The sequence below is a fragment of the Panicum virgatum genome, chromosome 9K (assembly GCF_016808335.1).
Source record: "Panicum virgatum strain AP13 chromosome 9K, P.virgatum_v5, whole genome shotgun sequence".
Classification (NCBI taxonomy): Eukaryota; Viridiplantae; Streptophyta; class Magnoliopsida; order Poales; family Poaceae; genus Panicum; species Panicum virgatum.
Window position 1 is genome coordinate 25,294,046 of NC_053144.1, and position 20,049 is coordinate 25,314,094.

The following is a 20,049-nucleotide window of genomic DNA, read 5'->3' on the forward strand; positions in this document are numbered from 1 at the left end:
TTTTTATTAAGAGGAAGCCTAACCGGCTAATTGGGTAGAGAAACCCCCGAACCCTGACCCATGCCCGAGAGGGCCAAGCTTTGCGGCGAGGGGGTTTTTTCTCCCAGCATCCTGAAATTCGCTTCTGATGAGATTCGAACTCAGGACCTGCTGGGAGCGCGACGCTACTGGGCCGGGCTAGCCAACTCAACCGCCCGTCTTTCGCCGTTGGCTTATCTTTTAAAACCACACTATACATTTATACTGCTCGGGCACATGCTAAGTGTCGCACTTGTTGATGTTGTGGGAGTATCATGTATAACACTTTTTTACTTGATTACAAATGTATAAGATTTCATATCTTGGTTAAATGCTTATTATATAAAGTTTGGGTTTCCATTTTCGCAAAAAAAAAGTTTGGTTTTATTCCAAGAAAGTTTTTATCCAAATGTCTGTATTAAAGTCTGAATGTGTGGTACAAATAGAAATTTTACCAACTGAAGTGCATAAGTTATTCCAGTTTAGATCATTCAAAGTTAAGTTAATTATTGTGAAACTTCGATATTTTCGAAGCAATTCAGTTTCATCTCCGAGTTTTAATTTATAAATGGAAACAAACCGAATCTTTGACGTAGCCTAGCTATCTCCTCCACGACTCCTACCACTATAGCCTAATTAGCCATGTCATCAATAGTAGTGAAAACAACCAATAGTTTTCCCTATTGAGGTGGCTATTATTGTAGATGCAGCGGCGGATGCACAGGGGGGCTGGGGGGCTCCAGCCCCCTAAACCAAATAATTACACTCAAAATACTGTAGCAAAAACATTAATTCACCATTAAAAATCCATCTCAATTCCTAACTCCATTGATTCAGCCCCCTTATCCCCAATCCTACCTCCACCACTGTGTAGATGCACACACAAAATAAGATGGCCACTGTATGTTAGCTGAGCTCAGGCCACCTGCTGGAGCAAAAACTGCTACATACTATCTGATTAAGCTCTTTGTCAACAAAAAGTAGCTTTTCATATAAAGACTGCAAAATTAAACTTTGTTTATTTCTCCCTATCACACAGTATGGAACTAGAAAAAAATTCTTCTAAATTTGAATATGTCAAAACTGAAAACCATATAAATTAAAAAGGATTGTTATAATTTAAATATTCAAAATATGTTTAAAATGAGAAATAAATTTAATTTTTGTGAAGTTTTGACAATATCTTAGGATCAGTGCAGTTTTAGATATGAATTTGACTTCAAATTAGGGTATGTTTAGTTGGTGAAAAAGTTTGGATTTTGGTACTGTAGCATATTTCGTTGTTATTTGACAAATAATATTTAATTATGGACTAATTAGGCTTAAGAGATTCATCCTGTGGTAATCAGTTAGACTGTGTAATTAGTTATTTTTTTAACTATATTTAATGCTCCATACATGTATCAGAAAATTCGATGTAACATGTACTCTGTAGGAATTTTTTTAGAAACTAAACAGGACCTTATTACGAGAACTCAAGTAATTCGAACCCTAATATTCTTTTTTTTAGAGAAAAGCAAAACAGAATATCTCGGTGACAACACCATAAAGAATCTCTGCTTCTGGGCTTCTCTCCCCCTAAGACCGTCCACAGTGGAGGGAGCAAATGAAGGATCAAATATACTGTTTGGCACTGTAGATGCACTGTTTGGCACTGTAGACAGAGAGGGTGTGGGAAACGAGGAGGGAGCAAATTTGCTCTTGCTCCCTCCGCTGTGGTCAGCCTAATAATAGAAAATAAATTCAGCGCCAGACTATACAGTAGCTCTGCGCCTCTGCTTCCCAAGCTCCCTCGACCCTCGTCGTCGTCGTCTCGTCTTCTCTCTCTCCCCGCGTCGCGTCTGCAATGCTGCGTGCTGAATTACTGCTGCAGCTTTTCTTCTGAGCATTGAATACTCCTGCAGAGGGATCAACCACATTCAATACGAGTCCTCGGCGGGAACGCAGAAAGGGGACAGAAGGGGCCGAAGAAGCCATGGCACCCTCTTGATTCAGGATTCCGTTCGCATTCCGTGCTCCCCGACGGCTCCGACGAGCGCCGCCATTTCTTAAGAGGGGGTACTTGCTTCGTCCTCGGCGATGAGGAGGCATGGGTGGCAGCTGCCTTACCACCCTCTCCAGGTCTGCTTTCTTGCTTGGTTTGTGCTCTTCCAGCCATGGTGCTTTCCTCGCTATTGCTGCAATGTTCTTGATTTGTGCGAGTGGCGCAGGTGGTGGCGATAGCGGTCTTCCTGGCGCTAGGCTTCGCTTTCTACGTCTTCTTCGTGCCGTTTGTAGGGGGAGATGAGCTGCAGTATGTGGTCGTCGGCCTCTACACCCCTTTGGTGAGGAGCACCACCACCTTGATTCAGTGAAACAACTAGTGCTCTTCTTCTTCGGAGTGCTCAGATCTGCATTTCTCCAGTGCTGTTTAACTTTTTATTTTTTTTGGCGTGCCCCCCCCCCCCCCCCCCGCCCCTCAGAAAAATGAAACATTAAGGATAAATAGTATTCATTATGCTATAGGTTACTTGAGGCCTTGTTTAGTTCTCTTCAAAATTCCAAAATTTTACAAGATTCCCCATCACATCGAATATTCCGACGCATGCATGAAGTATTAAATGTAGCTAAATAAAATAACTAATTATACAGTTTGTCTATAATTTGCGAGACGAATCTTTTGAGCCTAGTTAATTCATAGCGGGACAATAATTATCAAATACAAACGAAAGTGCTACAGTGATTTACACCCAAAACTTTATGCATTTAAACAAGGCCTGAGTAATGGAGGATGTTCGTCTTATCATATCAGTGTAGCTTTGGTCAGTGAGCTCTTTTACGATGCACAATACTACCATTTAGTAGTATAGGGTACGGAGAAGATCTAACTATTCATTAGAAAGGGTAATATAGTAACTTTAACTTAATTAATTGAGGGTTAAATTTTTGTTTTTCATGTTTTGAGGCCCCGTACGTTCGTCCCAGCCCATGCCTGGCCGCCGCGGGCGGTGCGCGGCACCCCAGATCCCCGCCGGTGCACGGCCATCGCCGCCCCTTACTGCGTGCGCTGCTGAGCACTCCCGTTCCCTGGCTAGCAGCCATGGGCACTACTGTAGCTGCAGGTCATCGGCACTGCCGGGCGATGGTTGTGTCTTTTTGAACTGGTTGGCCTTCCAATCTGTGCTTCAAATCAACAAATATGAAATACAAAATTTAGAGCCCTATCCACCCTTTATAAACTGCGGTTAATCTTTTTGATGAGACACTGCTTAAAATCGAGGTAGAAATCTAAAGAAATTCGCAGGTGCAGGCGGCAATTAACTCTGAAACGGGAACCAAACTCGTTGCATCGGCCGGACTTTGACGTCCCTGATCTCCAAATCCTTTGCTCGAATCACAAAACTTTAAATATAAGAATTGCAGCCCTATCATCCATCTATAGTTTCTAGTTTAACTTTTAGACGAACTTGAATATGAAATCTTGAGAAAAATCGAGTTGAACTCGTTGATCTTGCTCAGCTCGGGAGAACTGAATCGGTCTTCTTCCTGACTGGGCGGAGAGCTTTAGCACCACGCGGCCGTCGGACGCCAGCCGCCTGTCACCCACCTCCCAGAGCCCACGGTCGCCGCCGCAGATGCCTCCGAGTGATGGGCGAGGGGTGAGCACCGGGCGACGGGCGGGTGATCCGCCGCCGTGGATGCTTCGCGAGCGGGGAGAGATGGCGGGCGTCGCCGGTACGACGGAATCGCCATCGGGCCTCCTCAAAAGGAGAAAAACAAAAGGATATGATATCACTAATGATTTTTCTCGTAATGCCCTTATACTACCTATACTACTTAGCTATACTACCTTACACCACTAATCAAGTTTCAGTAGTATAGAATAAATCTAGACCATACGATATTTATATACGAGTCCTTTTGAGACAGTAGTATATAGTAGTATTGTGCACCGTAAAAGTCTGGTCAGTAACAAAACTTGCTTCCATGTCAGGAAATGTTAGCGTTCCGATCCGATCCAGAAAATGTTTCCTTGTCAGGATTTCAACGATAGCTACAATAATGTGCTTACATTTGGCAAATCCCATTTACCTGACACAAGAGTGGTATAAATGTTTGTTGTAGTCTCGAGAACTCAGTGCTTAAGATACAACAATTCCTATCTTTCCTTATTGTTGATGGAACTTTCAAAACAAAGTCTCCGAGCTGTAATTGAATAAATCCACTGCGAACACTCCTATGTTTGCTTTTGCATTACTATTTGCTCAATAACCGTTTTTGAGCCCTTGTGCAGATCACCTGTGTTGTCGTGTTATATGTATGGTGTGCTGCAACAGATCCTGGTGATCCAGGCATTTTTAAATCGAAAAGGGTCCCAAAAATTCAAGAAAATTCTGATCATGAATGCCCAGAAGGGAAGTCATTAAGCGATGGTTGCAGTGCTGTTAATAACAGCGAGAAATTAAGCAGTATTTTTGAAGGAAAAGATGCACCATCTCACCCTGGATTGGCCGGAGTTCTTTGCTTGATATGCAGCCCGTTTTCTCGCTTATGCAAAACATGCTTCCACTTACATGATCAATCTTCAGAACAACATGGAAGTGAAGAAGGCATGTTTTTCTGCAGCTTATGTGAGGCAGAGGTATATGACTGGGTTTTGTCTCTGTTGCTAATCTATTTTAGTGTTGGAACTTGTTCATTGAAATGCTACACTTATGACACTCATTTCTGCAGTTCCTCTAAAATGAAATTAGCTCACAACTAGACCCATGCCTTTTGAAAGCCACAAGATATTGGCATTTAAGTATAAATTATATGATTATGTCATCCAGGTTTTGCAGCACAGTAAGCATTGTAGAGTTTGTGACAAGTGTGTAGATGGCTTTGATCACCACTGTAGGGTAAGATTCGTTTGCTTGATTATGATTTTTAACATGGCTTTCCTATAAATAAATTGTATTCTTAGGTTTTGTATTCGATGTCATGCAGTGGCTCAACACTTGCGTTGGGAAAAGAAACTACAAAAGATTCTTCATTCTGATGGCTTCAGCAGTCCTCTTGGTAACTACAAACCTCCACAAAAGCTTTGATGAGCATTAGGTTGTAAACAGTTACTCCATGAGACATGAGTGTTGGTTATGTATTTGCACTTATTAAAAACAACACTTAAAACCCGTAATCCAGTAGGCACTGCATGTAGTCAGCATTGCTGTCACATATCCTTTTCATTCTAGTTGATCATTGACAGGTCTTCATGGTTTGTACACGGACAGCTTATAATGCAGTGGTTGGTCGGCACACTTGTCTTGATTCTTTGCTTTATGAAGCGAGGGGAGTTCTCTGGGAAGATCGTCTCAAACCTTGGAAGCAGCTTCTCGATTACAGCTTTTGTAGTTGTTTTGGTGAGTTTTTTTTTAACAAAGAACTTCTTGAGATTCTTCTATTTACATATAGTTCTCTTGAAATGCTGACAGTCTCTCAGTAGTCAGTACCACAGATTACCACCACTGCAATAACCTTGCTGATGTATAGTGTTGTTTACTTGTTTGTACGGAATGCCTTGTATTGAAATGTAAACAAAAGAAAAGAGGTTTTGATTTTGTGAAGTATGATATAAATGTCACGTGTGCTTGCTAGTGCGTATTACAACACACACACACACACACAAAAGTGAAAATATCTTGTTCACAGTATAATTAATTAGTTCAGAACACATTGTACTGGGCCCTGATACAAATTTCCTTTCGCAGGTAACATGTACCTTACTTGCAATGATTGCAACAATACCACTCTCCCAACTTTTGTGCTTCCACATTCTTCTTATCAAAAAAGTGAGTTCGAGAACCATTACTGACCATCTAATTACTCTGCGCGTGCTAAATTTGAGAAACTAGAAGGCCTTGCCATTTACAATCTCTACATTTCCTTGGTGTCAGATATAGCCACTGTATGTAATTAAAAAATATATCTGTTTTCACTTTAAAATACCTATTTCACTGTAGTTTCTAAATTTCCATAACAATAGCTGTAGTATTTATAGATTTTGATTGGCTCATTTCTCCAGTCACTTTGCCCTTGTTGGTAAATCTGCAGATAGTGTCCAAACTGTGCTAGTCAGACGCATCTGATGCTTGATAAAAAAAAGAAGAAATTAAAAGGCGTACATTTAGTACATTTTCTGCTTTTTAAGTTAAACCCTTGAAGAGATGTAGAACGCTAAACTTCCTAGTTTGATGTGGAATGCAATTAATGTTGCAAGCTGATTGTGGAGTTCTTATCCACATGGATGCAGGGAATCAGCACATACGACTACATTGTAGCTCTGCGTGAGCAGGAAGAACAGCAAGAACATGTTGAGCACCAGAGCCCGCAGATGTCCATCATTAGCTCTGTCACTGGATTTAGTACTACTAGCTCTGTTGGTCCTCTTCATCGTGGGGCATGGTGTACTCCACCAAGATTACTTCTTGAAGATCAGGTATGTGCTGCTACCACTTAAATCTACCATGATCAGTATACAGAATACAAAGGCTGCAATTTTTAAATGTTGTGTAGAGACTTCATGTGGATCTTGTTTAGTTTCATATCTAACCCAACTTGGTTCTGATTATTGTTTGCTTCATCTGATCTTCTACTTCTATAACTACCATTAAATTTTTCGATTCGAACTTTCTATGCTACCTCATGCCCTCCAAATAATTCTTCAAGGCTCCCTGCTACATGACATTGGGACTTGGGAGTGAGTTGAGTGAACCCCATGCCGCCACCCTCGCAACCCTTCCCCCACCCCGGCAACCACTCCGGCGCCAAAGGCCACCCCTCCCAGACCCCATCCTTCCAAGCCTCAAACACCAGAACCTTGAACCCCAACGCTGCTCCATTCTCCCATCCCCAGGTGTGGGGTCGAGCTGCCCCAGCGCAGGAACACCTGAGGGGATCCTATTCTGATGAAGATGCGGAAGATCTGTCGTGGTCTCCCATCCTCCCTCCTCGAAGGGCAAGGAGCTGGTCTCTTTGGCTTGCTGTCCTTCCCGCCGTGACGCAACCCTGGCGGTTTCATGGTGGATGCTCGGCAACATCATCTATGCAGGGAGGCTCACTATCTGCCTCATAGGTTGTGTACCATTCCCTTGGTGGATGCTGATGGTTTTGGGCTCGTGCTGAGCAAGCATCGCTTGCAGATGGAGGAACATCAAACATGTCCTCCGCTTCGTTGTCCGGTCCCCGCATATCCGGCTGTTAGCTGCTTTAACTGACTATCGTTTGACCATGTCGTGGCGAAATGCAGTTTCCCTTCCTGCTGCCTCAGTTGTGAGGGAGTGGGGCACTCCGGCAAGAACTGCAAGAAAGGTCGCCCGGATTGGTCGTGGCCGTGGCTGTGGCCGGCCAGTCCGCAGGATCGGCATCTGCCACGATGTGGCGGCCCACGTTTATGATTTGTTGCTTTGGTCATTACGCGTCCTTGGCATCGACTGTTTCCTCGGGGCCTACTTCTACGTAGTTATATACTGGCTTTCCTTGTCTTTTAATGTCTTGTGGATACTCAATGCTTATTCTATTTTTCTGCAGTACGTCTCTTATCCGGACATGCCACAGAATTCCGTGGGCAAGAAGACGAAGGAAGATGAAGGAACCAAAAGAAAACCTCCTGTAAAAATCAGTCCCTGGACACTGGCTCGCCTTAACGCTGAGGAAGTATCAAAGGCTGCTGCTGAGGCCAAAAAGAAATCCAAAGTTCTTCAGCCAATCACAAGACACAGGGAGGTTCCTAAGCCTGACAAAAGTAGGGTGTTACTACCTGAACAATCTCCTGATGCCTGTGGAAGGACATCAGCGAGTGGAACTGATAGCAACTTGAGCGACATGGCAATGGAAACACCTGGTAGTTTGGCCCCATTACAGCATGAAGCAAGGAGCGTCTTCCAACCAAGCATCGCATCATCCATCAGGAACCTCAACCTTACTTCATCACCAGAGAGTAGCCTGGACTCACCTGATCTTCATCCCTTCCGTGTCTCAATGTCAGGAGCCGATGAACTTCGTAGCTTCATGTCAATTGCAGCTTCAGCATCCAGTGCTCAGAAAAGCATTGCGCTTTCAAGGTCAACAAGTGGCGGGTATGAGGCATCTGGAGGTGAGGACAGCGATCGCATACCCACAAGGATTGTGCACCGATCATCGAATTGGACAAATGTCATTCTTAACTCGGGTCGGCGGGAAATGGCATCGGATCTAAGGATCCCTTCATCTGGAGGGTAGGGTTGGCTGCTAACTAGGCTGAGCTAGCTGAAGATATGATGAGCTGCTACAACTTGCTGACCTGCTAATTGGTTATGTACTGCGACCAAGCATTTGACCAGTGTTGGAAAGGCATGACCTAGTTTTTGCTATAGGAGTTTAGTGCTACGCCACTCCATTCTCACTGTCTTTCTGTTTCACAATCAATGGATATGTATGTGTTGTGTACCACTCAAAGATGACTGTTTTCTATCGCAAAAAAAGGTACACTGTTTTAGCATGGTCTTGTACTGTAATTTCATCCAAATTTAACCCACGGTAAGTTTGTTTTTATCACAGTTTCCTTAGCTTTCCATATAATTAGTGGAATGCCTCAATCTATTGCCTCAAAGGTCGAAAAAGACCACTTAGAACAGGTCTCAACTCCCTCGTCATTAGTGGCTTGGGGTTTATGGAAACACCAAAATGGCTGCGATGAAAACTTCTGGTTCGATTGTACGACCGACTTTTCACTGAACTGAACCTGTTGGACCACCGGTTCACGTTTTTCTGGTCCAGCAGTAAACCGGTTCGTTTCTTTCTATGCTGATGACCCCCTCCCTGGCTCCTGCTAGCTGAGTATTTTTAGACAAGGCTCGACCCAAAGTCCATTAAGCAATAAGCATGAGCAACGAAAATACGTGAGAAAACACAACTGTTAGGCGACAAAATTTTATTCATGTACTGTAGACTATCGCTGCCCAAAACATGGGAAATATGGCTCACAGAGCTAGATAGTAATCAGACACAGTTCAGAAGAAGAGAACATCGAAAAAAAAAAAGATTGTCCAAACCCAGTGTTTCATGGACACGATTGCGGGTGTCGGCGTCCGACTTGGGTGCAAGTATTCGATTCAGCAGATTTTTAGGACACGGCCAATATTCGGAATGGTTTCAGCTTCACTTGTTTCATGCAAATCGAATACTATAACGTGAAGCCGTTTTATAAGCTCGTGCTAAAATGAACTAAAAGCCAGATGAAGATGGGTTTTTTTTTCCTACTTCACCGACTTTAGCTTCACTAGGGAAGCCGTTTTGGCATAAGCCATGCCAAACGTCCCCTAACACGGGTGTCGAAATCCGACACGGTTGCCAGATGTCTTGACTCTGCAAACAAATTAGGGTGACCGGGCAACACTGCCCAAAGACGTTATCCTCCGTGCCTTGATCAGCTGGAATTGGAGGAAACCTTGGCGCCACTAGTGGCTCTGAAGCCAAACATCCTGGAAGCTGTATGTAGCATCACCTTGACCACATCTATGATCTTGCCCGGCAGTTCATTGCCAGAGTCCTACCCAGTGAGGTGGGTCCATATTTTCAAACAAAGAAAGGACTTAGGCAAGGTGACCCACTCTCACCCATTTTTTTTAATATAGTAGCCGATATACTCACAATTTTCATTAGGAGAGCAAAAGCAGAGGGTTTGTTGAGTGGTGTGGTGTCCCATTTGGTAGATGATGGGCTGTCAATACTACAATATGCTGATGATACAATCCTCTTTATGAACCATAATTTGGAGCAGGCTCATAACATGAAGACTATTCTTGGTGCTTTTGAGCAACTATCGGGCCTCAAAATTAATTTCCATAAGAGTGAAATCTTCTGCTTTGGAGAAGCGAAGAACTATGAAAGCCTGTACATGGAATTGTTTGGTTGTAAATCAGGATCTTTCCCAATCCGATACTTAGGTATTCCGATTCATTATAGGAAATTGTCTAATAGCGATTGGATGAAGATCCAAGAACGGTTTGAAAAATATCTCAGTAGTTGGAAAGGTAAAAACCTTTCAACTGGAGGTCGTTTAACACTTATTAATTCTGTTCTTAGCAGCTTGCCCATGTACATGATGTCCTTCTTTGAAATCCCAAAAGGGGTTCGAAAAAAATTGGATTATTTTCGATCTAGATTTTTTTGGTAAAGTGACGAGCATAAAAGAAATTATCGGCTAGCAAAGTGGGACATCCTGTGTCAACCTAAGGATCAAGGGGGACTAGGGATTCATAATTTGGAATTAAAAACATAGCTTTGCTCAGTAAGTGGCTATACCGCTTGTTAACAACAGATGGTACATGGTAGCAGATCTTACACAATAAATACCTAGGGCCTAAACCGTTGGTACAGGTCCAATGAAAGAGCGGAGATTCACATTTCTGGGCAAGTCTGATGAAAGGTAAAACGAGATTTTTTTAAGATTCGAAACTTTCATAATAAAGGATGGGTCTCAAGTAAGTTTTGGGAAGACACTTGGTTAGGAACTAGTCCTTTACGGGACCAATATCCAGAACTTTATAATATAGTCAGGAACAAGCAGGATACGGTGACTGATGTACTAAGTACACAGATCCCGAATCTCTCCTGGCGTAGAGATTTAATTGGCAATAAGTTGGTGATGTGGAACAATCTTGTCTCACGTCTGTCAACTATCAGTCTAAGCCAAGAAAGTGATGACTTCAAATGGAACTTAGACTAGACAGGTGTTTTTTCGGTAAAATCACATTATCTGGGTTTAATCAATCAGAACACTCCTAACCAAAATAAGAGAATATGGAAATTAAAAGCTCCACTCAAGATAAAAATATTCCTCTGGTATCTTAGACGAGGCGTTATTCTTATAAAGGATAATCTTGCAAAACGAAATTGACAGGAAACCAACAGTGTTGTTTCTGTCATGAAAATGAAACGATACAACATCTGTTTTTTGACTGCCGATTCAAGAGAATGGTATGGGCTTCGGTCAATGCGTCCTGGGGCATACCAAAACCTCATAATATGCCTAGTATGTTCGGGAGCTGGCTCAATGGAGTTCCTAAAGAATATAAGCCACTAGTACTTTTGGGCACGGCAGCCTTGTGTGTTTGGCTATGCAGAAATGCAGTGGTGTTTGATAACAAAAAAACCTTTTTTTTGCAGGTTATCTATTCAACTACGCACCGACTCCGTACATGGGCTATCCTTCAGAAGTTTTCTTTGCAGGACAAGCATGTAGTGGCATCTCATTTCTTGGCGCAGGTGGCCAAGGATTTTTTTTTATCCGGGCACATGGGTGACGGTCTAGTCTTAGGATTGACAGTCATTAGTGTGGAAGGATCTTTTTCAAACCCTTTTAGGCTGTGTGCCGTTTAGGCAGAGGTCGGGAAAATTTCAAGACGATGTATCACCTTGATGTATTGTGCTTGAAATCAATAAAATTTCCCTTTTAAAAAAAATAGTTCATAGCATAGGCATGGCACAAAATTTCAGCTAGGTGTCTATTTCTTTTCCCAAAACTAGCATGCTTTCTAGCTTTCGAGATAGATCGGCGCCATCAGGCATCCATTTTGCAACCCAACTCTAATATTGCTCCAAACGTATGTTGGAACAAACGGGCTAGGCCTATTTATTTAAATAATAATTGAGAATTAAAAGTCCATGAGTAAATGCTAGTGAGTTATGAGGTGATGGTTAATATTACATGGAGTATGTAGTTGAGGAAAATCTTAACCAGCTTAAATCGTGGACTGTTTGTACACCGCTTGTGAAGTAGTAAAAAGGAGAGTGGTGTGCCATGCGCTAGCTCGCCTCGCTGGGCCGAGGCATGGCGTGGGAATCCTTATTTGATCTTGACTGTTTACTTTAATAGGTTAGATGATCATAACGATCAATAGTTGAGTTTTTTTTCCTATAATGTGGTAATTTCTAACCATTGAGCATGGTTGCTTCTTTTGACTCTTAAATATTAGGATAGGGTAATAGATAGTTTGAAACCGGAAGACAGAAAAGAAACAACTTATTGTCGAACTTTTATGCATTATTAATGTTATTCAAGATGAAAGCCTTGAACAACAACAATCATGTTTCCACTACATTACATTGAGCAAGGCAAAAACACCAACCATTTATCTATACTATAAAAGTTGAAATAATTGAAGCTCTTTCTCACCAAGATTAGGCCCATCATACCCCTCGCGAAGGTTCCACTTGCCAGGTCCAGAGGTTTGCCGAAAGGGATTAGTGACCCATTTTTGTATAGAAGAAAAATGTTTTTATCCAAGTTCTAATACCTTTTATACCAGCAATTTTCTATACCGACCTCTTATACCCGCTTATTACTTTCCTTTGGCACACACACTTTACTTTTCTTTGCACATGGTTCACCCATAATTCACTTCATTATTTGTTTTGGAAGAATAATAATTGATATTTTTTGTTTTATGGAAGCAAAAGAAAGACGTGTATTATTTTTGGAAGGAAAATAAATAACATTGTTGCTTGATGGAAGAAAAATTATGGCACGTACATCTCCACTAGTTACAACAAACACTAATTGGAAGTGAGAGATATCTCAGGTATTACAACCAACGATGTCTTCTTGGTAAAGAATGATTAGATTGCTGACTCAACCAGAAGAATCCCTAAGGATGGGCTCTTGTTCTGATTTCTCGGAGTTCTCCTCAAACAACTTCCCATCTTTCGGAACAAGGCAAGGAATCCCATCTTCTATCTAGAGTCAGCATGAGCACAAAATAAAAGTCAAGGAAAAATTATCAACAAAATTACTAGTGCCGGGACCAAATGTTAATATACAGTTAAAGAGGGGTGCAAGATAGAAGATTTACGCAATAAGAGACGATTTGAAATGTTCAGAAACAGCACCTTCATAGATTCCACCATTTGTGCAGTTCAATTTTTTTTTTTTTGAAAAGCAGCGGTTCATGTTTTTGTCTAAGCATAAAAAATATATAATCGATGCAAATCATTTATGTGTTCCCCAATTTTCGAACTGTGATCAGTTGATTATGAGCCACTTGGTGCGTTCACCCTGATCATTTGATTTCCCACACTCCTATCTAGTTTACCCCGTCGACCACAATAAGCTCATCTCGATCCACATAGATACTTAGCAGTAACACTGGTTCTGGAAAGGTTAACCACTAGACTTCATTCCCCATTGGGTCTGAAAATGCTACGCAAGACCTGAACCTGCTCAAATGAATTCCACTCTGAGCTGACAAAATACAGGGCCCCGAACATCGGCTGATTCCTAGGTTTGGTTTGCAGCCAACCAGCGCGAGCATTTCCACACTGTGCGTAACTTGCCACTCGCTAGTGCTAGAAACCCACTATTCCCTCCCCTTTCATGAACGCTTTCTTTTACTCAGGCAATACAACAAACAGATTGCCGGCATACGTACACAAAGCGGGAAGTAGGAACGATGGCGAACAGGACTGACCGGGAAGGACACGCCGACGGCGTCGCTGACGAGGGACCCGCTGGCCTCGCAGTACCTGCTCGGCGAAAGGATTCGCGCAGGCACTTCAGTAAGCGTGGAGGGATCAAGGGAGAAGATGCGCCGCGCGGAGCGCGGGGCCCAAAGAGGAGACCGACGCCACCTTTTCTGGCCCCCTTGCCTACCTGAGAGGCTTCTTGGAGAGTGGGCAGACCAGCGCGTCGGCGAGAGCCTGCTGGATGCCCCGCCGGCCGGCGCCGGCGTGGCTGAACAGCATCGCCGTCCGCCTCATTGCGCTTCCTTCTTTTCGTCCGGCAGCCACTCGCGGGCTGACACGGGCCCAATTCGCCCTCAAATATCTGCCCCCCCTGAATTTGGGCCCATAATTTTTGGTCCATCTTTTTCTAAGGTGTATTTGGTTGGGCCGTGGAAAAAACTGCTGTGAGGTATGGGCTGTGAGAAAATATGAGAAAGTTTAAAACTGTTTGGTTGGACAACTGTGCCTTTTGATAAAACTGCTAAATGGACCCCACATGTCATCCATAACCCTCTCCACTCATCTCTCTCCCTCTCCCACTAACGAGCAGGCCCCACTCGTCAGCCCCCTTCTTCTCCCTCCCAACACGCAAAGGAGCGGCAGTCGAGCCTCGCGGAGGAGCCCACCCCCCTCGACGAAGCTCGCGGCGGCGCCCGCACAGGAGGCGGAGCTCGCCGCGGTGAGGTTCACGCGCGAGCAGACCTCGCAGCAGAGCTCGCATCGGCGAGGCTCACAGGCCGGCGAAGCTCGCGCACCGACGGAGCTCACAGTGGCGCACCTCGCGCCGATAGACCTCGCAGCGGACGAGCTCGTGGTGGCGAATCTCACGGTGAAGGAGCTCGTACGGGACCGGGGTCGCGGGCCTACAGCAGTGGTCGAGGGGCGGCGGCACGCCGTCAGAGCTCGCGAGGCAACAGAGGGGGATTAGAAGAAAAAACGAATCAGTACCAACATAACCAGTGGCAATGGGTAATTTTTTCAAACTTTTCATAGCCACGGCCAGGAAAGCAGGGGGAGACCTGCTTTTGAATTTGTACAAAAATGCTGGCTTTGGACAAAAGCAGGTATAGGTTTTGGACATTTTAGTTGCCTTTTTGGCTTTCTTGAAAAGCCACAGCCAAAGTAAGTTGAACCATACAAACCCTAATTCTCTCGTTCCAAATATCTATCGCCCAGCCCATTTGAAGAGTTCAGCCTGCTTGGTTCGAATTGGATCTGTATTTGTTCTGCTCAAACTTGCACGAGGACGACATGATCACTACATCTAAATCTAATGTTCTTACGTTTTCTTTAAAAAAAAAATCTAACGTTCTTGTGTAACACAACCAGATTCGTAGTAGCATAGCAGAACTTACAATTTGGCTCCAAACGAATAACATATCAGTTACAATTATACTTACCACTGCATCCTATTTTTGGTACCATCCATGGTGAAGTAAAATAGTATCAGTGATCGACATGATGTTTTATGCTTAACCTATGGAAACTGTGACAAATGATACGATTCAAAGCGGGACAATTGATAATTGATACGAGTAGATCCACCCAAAACGAGTTTTGGGTTATCGATGGTTGTTCACGCATCAAATGCACACTAGTTGCCAAGCAACTTGCGGTGCACATATCATTGTAGCCCTTTTTTTGGAACATATCGTAGTAGACCAAATTAAATAAGTAGTTATATATGTAATATGATAAATATCTATATATGTGCAATAAGAATCAGTTCTGGTTAACTACTATTACTTCGGTTCCAAATTGTAGATCATTTTGTTAAATTTATATACGCGGTTTTTATTATGTACCTAGAAATATGTCTAGATAGGTATTTTTTGTGTTTTTGCCCCTGCTTCAAAGTGCAATTATGATTTTACTCTTATTTTTTAACTTTGAAATTTTACTCTTTTATTTTTCACAAATCATTATGATTTAGTCCTTGATCTTTGCGTGTTTGCCCCTGATTTGATGAGTAGGGGTAAAATCATATTGACTTATGAATAGTAATGGCAAAATCTCAAAATTAAAAATAAGGGCAAATTACAATTACACTTCAAAGTAGGTTTAACAATGCAAATACCTCATCTAGATACATAGTTAAAACTATGTATCTAAATTTGGCAAAACAACATATAACTCGAAACAAAGGGAGTACAAAACTTGGAGTGAAACCTCCTTTGTGGGGGACACGCGCTATTTCTCGATCACAGTTCTTGACTATTCCACACCTTCCGACCACCCCTAGCTAGCTAAGTTGCATACGTGCAGGCTCATTATTACGTCCCAACAACTTTCGCAAAAGAAAAATAAAATATTACGTCCCAACCAAAAGAAACGTGCCCTGCAGGATGCCGGAGAGCGGTAGCTGGGACGATCGGCCGACCGGTACGCACGCCGCAGCAGGGGGTAGCTGCCGCCTGCGGCCCAGCCGTGCCGGAACACTACAAGTCAACCAAAACGATCGCTGCCGACTATCACGTCAGCTGCCACAACTTTGACTTTCTAGCAAAAAAACTATAAATTAATCCCCTCAACTGTTTGCCAGATTTGGATAGCCCCCTCAATTATTGTTTTGTTTATTTTACTCCAAACTATGCCATTTAGTTCAAGTTACTCCTAATACAATTTGTCTTTTTTATTTTTCCATGCATAGATGGAGTTTTAATTTAAAATTTCACAAGATGATGGTAAACATCATAATACATGTTGGAAAAATACATGTCGGCTCCAGGTTTGCTGGCAAAAAATCAAGAACGAGGCGGGGGCTTGGGTTCTAGCAAAAAATCAAGAATTTAGAGTACTTGTTACTGCGAGATTAACTTCTTTTCTTATCCTTTCGGCTAGCCGGCTGTACTCTCCTTTTTTATCAATGAAATAGACATAATCTCGTGCCCGTTTGTTCAAAAAAATTATAATTTTTATCACTATTGTGATAAATTAGGATATTTAATAATAAATTAATCATTAGAGTTCAAAATTATGTGAAAAACAATGATGAAAAAATATAATTTTTTAATATGTATTGTGATGCCCACTACTACTCTACAAAATTTAAAATTAAAATTCAACTTATGTATGGAGAAAAAATAATAAATTATATTAGAGGTAAAATGAATTAAATGGTTTAGTCGAGGTGGCAAACTTTTTATAATTTTGAAGATTATTCGGATTTTAAATATTTAAAAGGAGTAAATTGAACTTTTCCAGAAAACGAGATCATCGGGGTTGGGTAGGTACAGCAAACGGCTCGTTGTTTCCGTGCGGCACATCACGTGCGCCCGGCTGCTTATATTGAACCACCCGCTCCTCGTTCCAAGCTCACACCCGCCACGCCGGTGCCTGCGCGACCCGACGGCCAGACCGGCCAGGGAGATGTCGCTGCCCCTCCCGCTGCTGCTCGGCTCCGTGGCCGTCGCCGTCGCCGCCTGCCTCCTCCTGCTCCGAGGCCGCGGCGGGAAGCAGCAGCGCCCGCTGCCGCCGGGGCCTCGGGGGTGGCCCGTGCTGGGCAACCTGCCGCAGCTCGGCGCCAAGCCGCACCACACCCTGCGCGACCTGGCGCGGGTGCACGGCCCGCTCTTCCGCCTCCGCTTCGGCAGCGCCGAGGTCGTGGTGGCCGCGTCGGCGCCCGTGGCCGCCCGCTTCCTCCGCGCCCACGACGCCAACTTCAGCAACCGGCCGCCCAACTCGGGCGCCGAGCACGTCGCCTACAACTACCAGGACCTCGTCTTCGCGCCCTACGGCTCGCGCTGGCGCGCGCTGCGCAAGCTCTGCGCGCTCCACCTCTTCTCCGCCAGGGCGCTCGACGACCTGCGCGCCGTCAGGGAGGGCGAGGTCGCGCTCATGGTCAGGGAGCTCGCGGCGCGCCGCGGGGGAGGAGGAGGCCAGCGGGGGGTGGCGCTGGGCCAGGTGGCCAACGTCTGCGCCACCAACACGCTGGCCCGGGCCACGGTGGGGCGCCGGGTCTTCGCGGCCGACGGCGGCGAGGGTGCCACGGAGTTCAAGGACATGGTGGTCGAGCTCATGCAGCTCGCCGGCGTCTTCAACGTCGGGGACTTCGTGCCGGCGCTGGCCTGGCTCGACCCGCAGGGCGTCGTCGGCAGGATGAAGCGCCTGCACCGCCGCTACGACGACATGATGAACGGGATCATCAGGGAGAGGCAGGCCGCCGGGGAAGGCAAGGACCTGCTCGGCGTGCTCCTGGCAATGATGCGGGACCACCAGCCGCTCGCCGACGGCGAGGACGGCACCATCAACGAGACCGACATCAAAGCGCTTCTCCTCGTGAGTGCTGTGCTGGTCGAAGCATTTGGGTTTGTGATTGGGACATCCTAATAAATTACATTAAATTAATTTAGTTCATCGTTTTGGTGGGCATGCGCAGAACCTGTTCACGGCTGGGACGGACACGACGTCGAGCACGGTGGAGTGGGCGCTCGCCGAGCTGATCCGGCACCCGGACGTCCTCGCCAAGGCGCAGCAGGAGCTCGACGCCGTCGTCGGCCGCGGCCGCCTCGTCTCCGAGTCCGACCTCCCGCGCCTCGCCTACCTGGCGGCGGTCGTCAAGGAGACCTTCAGGCTGCACCCGTCCACGCCGCTGTCGCTGCCGCGCGTCGCCGCCGAGGAGTGCGAGGTGGACGGCTACCGCATCCCGCGGGGCACCACGCTGCTGGTGAACGTCTGGGCGATCGCCCGCGACCCGGACGCGTGGCCGGAGCCGCTGGAGTTCAGGCCCGGCCGCTTCCTCCCCGGCGGCTCGCACGACGGCGTCGACGTCAAGGGGAGCGACTTCGAGCTCATCCCGTTCGGCGCCGGCCGGAGGATCTGCGCGGGCCTCAGCTGGGGCCTGCGCATGGTCACGCTCATGACGGCCGCGCTGGTGCACGCGCTGGACTGGCACCTCGCCGACGGCATGACCGCCGACAAGCTGGACATGGAGGAGGCCTACGGGCTCACCCTGCAGCGCGCCGTGCCGCTGATGGTCCGGCCGAAGCCCAGGCTGCTACCGTCTGCCTATGCACTAGAGTAAAACGGAAATCGGGCTTCTATGCCGTTTTATTTTCATTGCACAGTTACCAAAACTACAAAATTGGTAACCTAGCCAATTGAGTGTTATGGGAACGAAACTCCTCTTTGAACCTATGAAACTCTTTCTTCTCTCTCATCGTAATAATTCTATCATATCAGCAAAATTTAATGCCAATTAAACTCTTATGAAACCCCAGTGGGACTGAATGTGGTCATCATGTATAGACGATACTCTTGTGGTTCTGCGAGCTAATATATGTATAGATCCTGTTGTATGGTATCAAATTTTATGTAAGGTTTAATGTGCGTGCGTAACAAAATAATTAATTAGGAGGAACAACGAGACTATAGGGGTAGGGTTTAATCTCAAGGATTTGTCGGATTATTTTTTTAAAATACTCGTATGGGTGGATTTTGCGTACGTGTATTCGTGAGTGCGCGCGTGTTGTGAATGTCTGAGTTGTACTGTGTAATTTTAAAAAAGTGAGATCATTTCTTCCGATTAGTAATGTGTGGCATAATAAATAATATTAGTTTAGACGTTAGTTTTTCAATACTTAATTAGTTCTCATAGTAGTTTCTACGAAGAAGAAAAATTTGAAATTCACTTACGCTGTACCTAGTATATAGTAACAAGAGGTCAGCTTTGCCATTTCCGTATGACCGTATAGCGAAACTGGTAGTCTGGAATGACGCCTGATTAGCTGGCTGCTTGCCGATTCCTGTTGCCACACGTACAGCTCGTCAACAACTGTACAAGTGGAAATCAATTGCTCAACGTGGCAAAATGAGCTGCGCCTTCTGCTCGGGAGGAGGTAGTCCTATTTATTTTTTGGGGCCAGCTGACCCAACGAAATTTCAAAATCCTTTAACTAAATCAACATTCATCATTAATCTATAGGTTTGATCCCATCGTTTAATAGAGCTTCCACGTGCTTACGTGGCAAAAAGATCAACGTCAGTATACTGTATACATGTGCCAAGTATATATGCTCGATCAAGTTTGACTGAACGAAGCTGCTGCTTCCACTGTATTACAATAATACTTGTTCGTGGGGTCAAATTTGTTTTTATGCTTGCTTTTGCTTATGAGCAGCGAATGTGTCTTGAGTGCTGTGAGGATCGCCTGTACTGTGAGGATGTGAGAACGTACTGGGTGGCACTCCCTTCCTCGTGAAAGTGTAGGGTATTATTCTAGTTTTCTAGAGAGATTATGGAGGTTGAGAAAGACGCATGTACTCATCATTAATATGATGTTTTATCCGATTCGTACCAAAACTAAGAAAATTAGCATACTTTTTTTTACTTCTTTAGTCTAACGCAATTGATTTTTTACAAAACTAGCACAGAACTAAAAAGATTAGTATGATTTTTTTTCAAAAGATCTAGAATACTTTATATTTAAGTACAAATTGTAAACTCTCCAATACCTTATGTTGCATGACGGATGGAGTAGGTACTATTTACAATTGGGTAGTCAACCAGCGGCAAAAAAATAAAAAAAATTAG

The 20,049-nt window shown here is 44.6% G+C and overlaps 3 protein-coding genes across 4 annotated transcripts; 2 read left to right on the forward strand and 1 right to left on the reverse strand.

The window, feature by feature from the left end:
- The first annotated feature begins 1,779 nt into the window (after nucleotides 1-1,779).
- LOC120650955 (probable protein S-acyltransferase 22) lies at nucleotides 1,780-8,515 on the forward strand. Of its 2 annotated transcripts, XM_039928269.1 has the most exons (9): nucleotides 1,780-2,139; nucleotides 2,229-2,342; nucleotides 4,292-4,639; nucleotides 4,830-4,898; nucleotides 4,987-5,058; nucleotides 5,271-5,399; nucleotides 5,748-5,828; nucleotides 6,290-6,475; nucleotides 7,567-8,515. In XM_039928269.1, exons 1-9 carry the CDS (start codon nucleotides 2,098-2,100, stop codon nucleotides 8,254-8,256), a joined length of 1,731 nt encoding a protein of 576 aa, XP_039784203.1. In that variant the 5' UTR covers nucleotides 1,780-2,097; the 3' UTR covers nucleotides 8,257-8,515. The 2 variants fall into 2 exon arrangements, with proteins under 2 accessions (XP_039784203.1, XP_039784204.1); XM_039928270.1 differs by lacking the exon at nucleotides 5,748-5,828.
- A 3,945-nt stretch (nucleotides 8,516-12,460) lies between these two features.
- On the reverse strand, nucleotides 12,461-13,824 carry LOC120650956 (UPF0434 protein CCNA_00107-like). Its single transcript, XM_039928271.1, has 3 exons — nucleotides 13,667-13,824; nucleotides 13,485-13,539; nucleotides 12,461-12,754 (listed from the first exon to the last, which is right to left on the reverse strand). The coding sequence occupies exons 1-3, from the start codon at nucleotides 13,771-13,773 to the stop codon at nucleotides 12,650-12,652; spliced, it is 267 nt and encodes an 88-aa protein (XP_039784205.1). The 5' UTR covers nucleotides 13,774-13,824; the 3' UTR covers nucleotides 12,461-12,649.
- Nucleotides 13,825-16,842: 3,018 nt separating this feature from the next.
- On the forward strand, nucleotides 16,843-18,842 carry LOC120650957 (flavonoid 3'-monooxygenase CYP75B3-like). The gene is made up of 2 exons (XM_039928272.1): nucleotides 16,843-17,796; nucleotides 17,897-18,842. Exons 1-2 carry the CDS (start codon nucleotides 16,888-16,890, stop codon nucleotides 18,539-18,541), a joined length of 1,554 nt encoding a protein of 517 aa, XP_039784206.1. The 5' UTR covers nucleotides 16,843-16,887; the 3' UTR covers nucleotides 18,542-18,842.
- The last annotated feature ends 1,207 nt before the right edge of the window (nucleotides 18,843-20,049 follow it).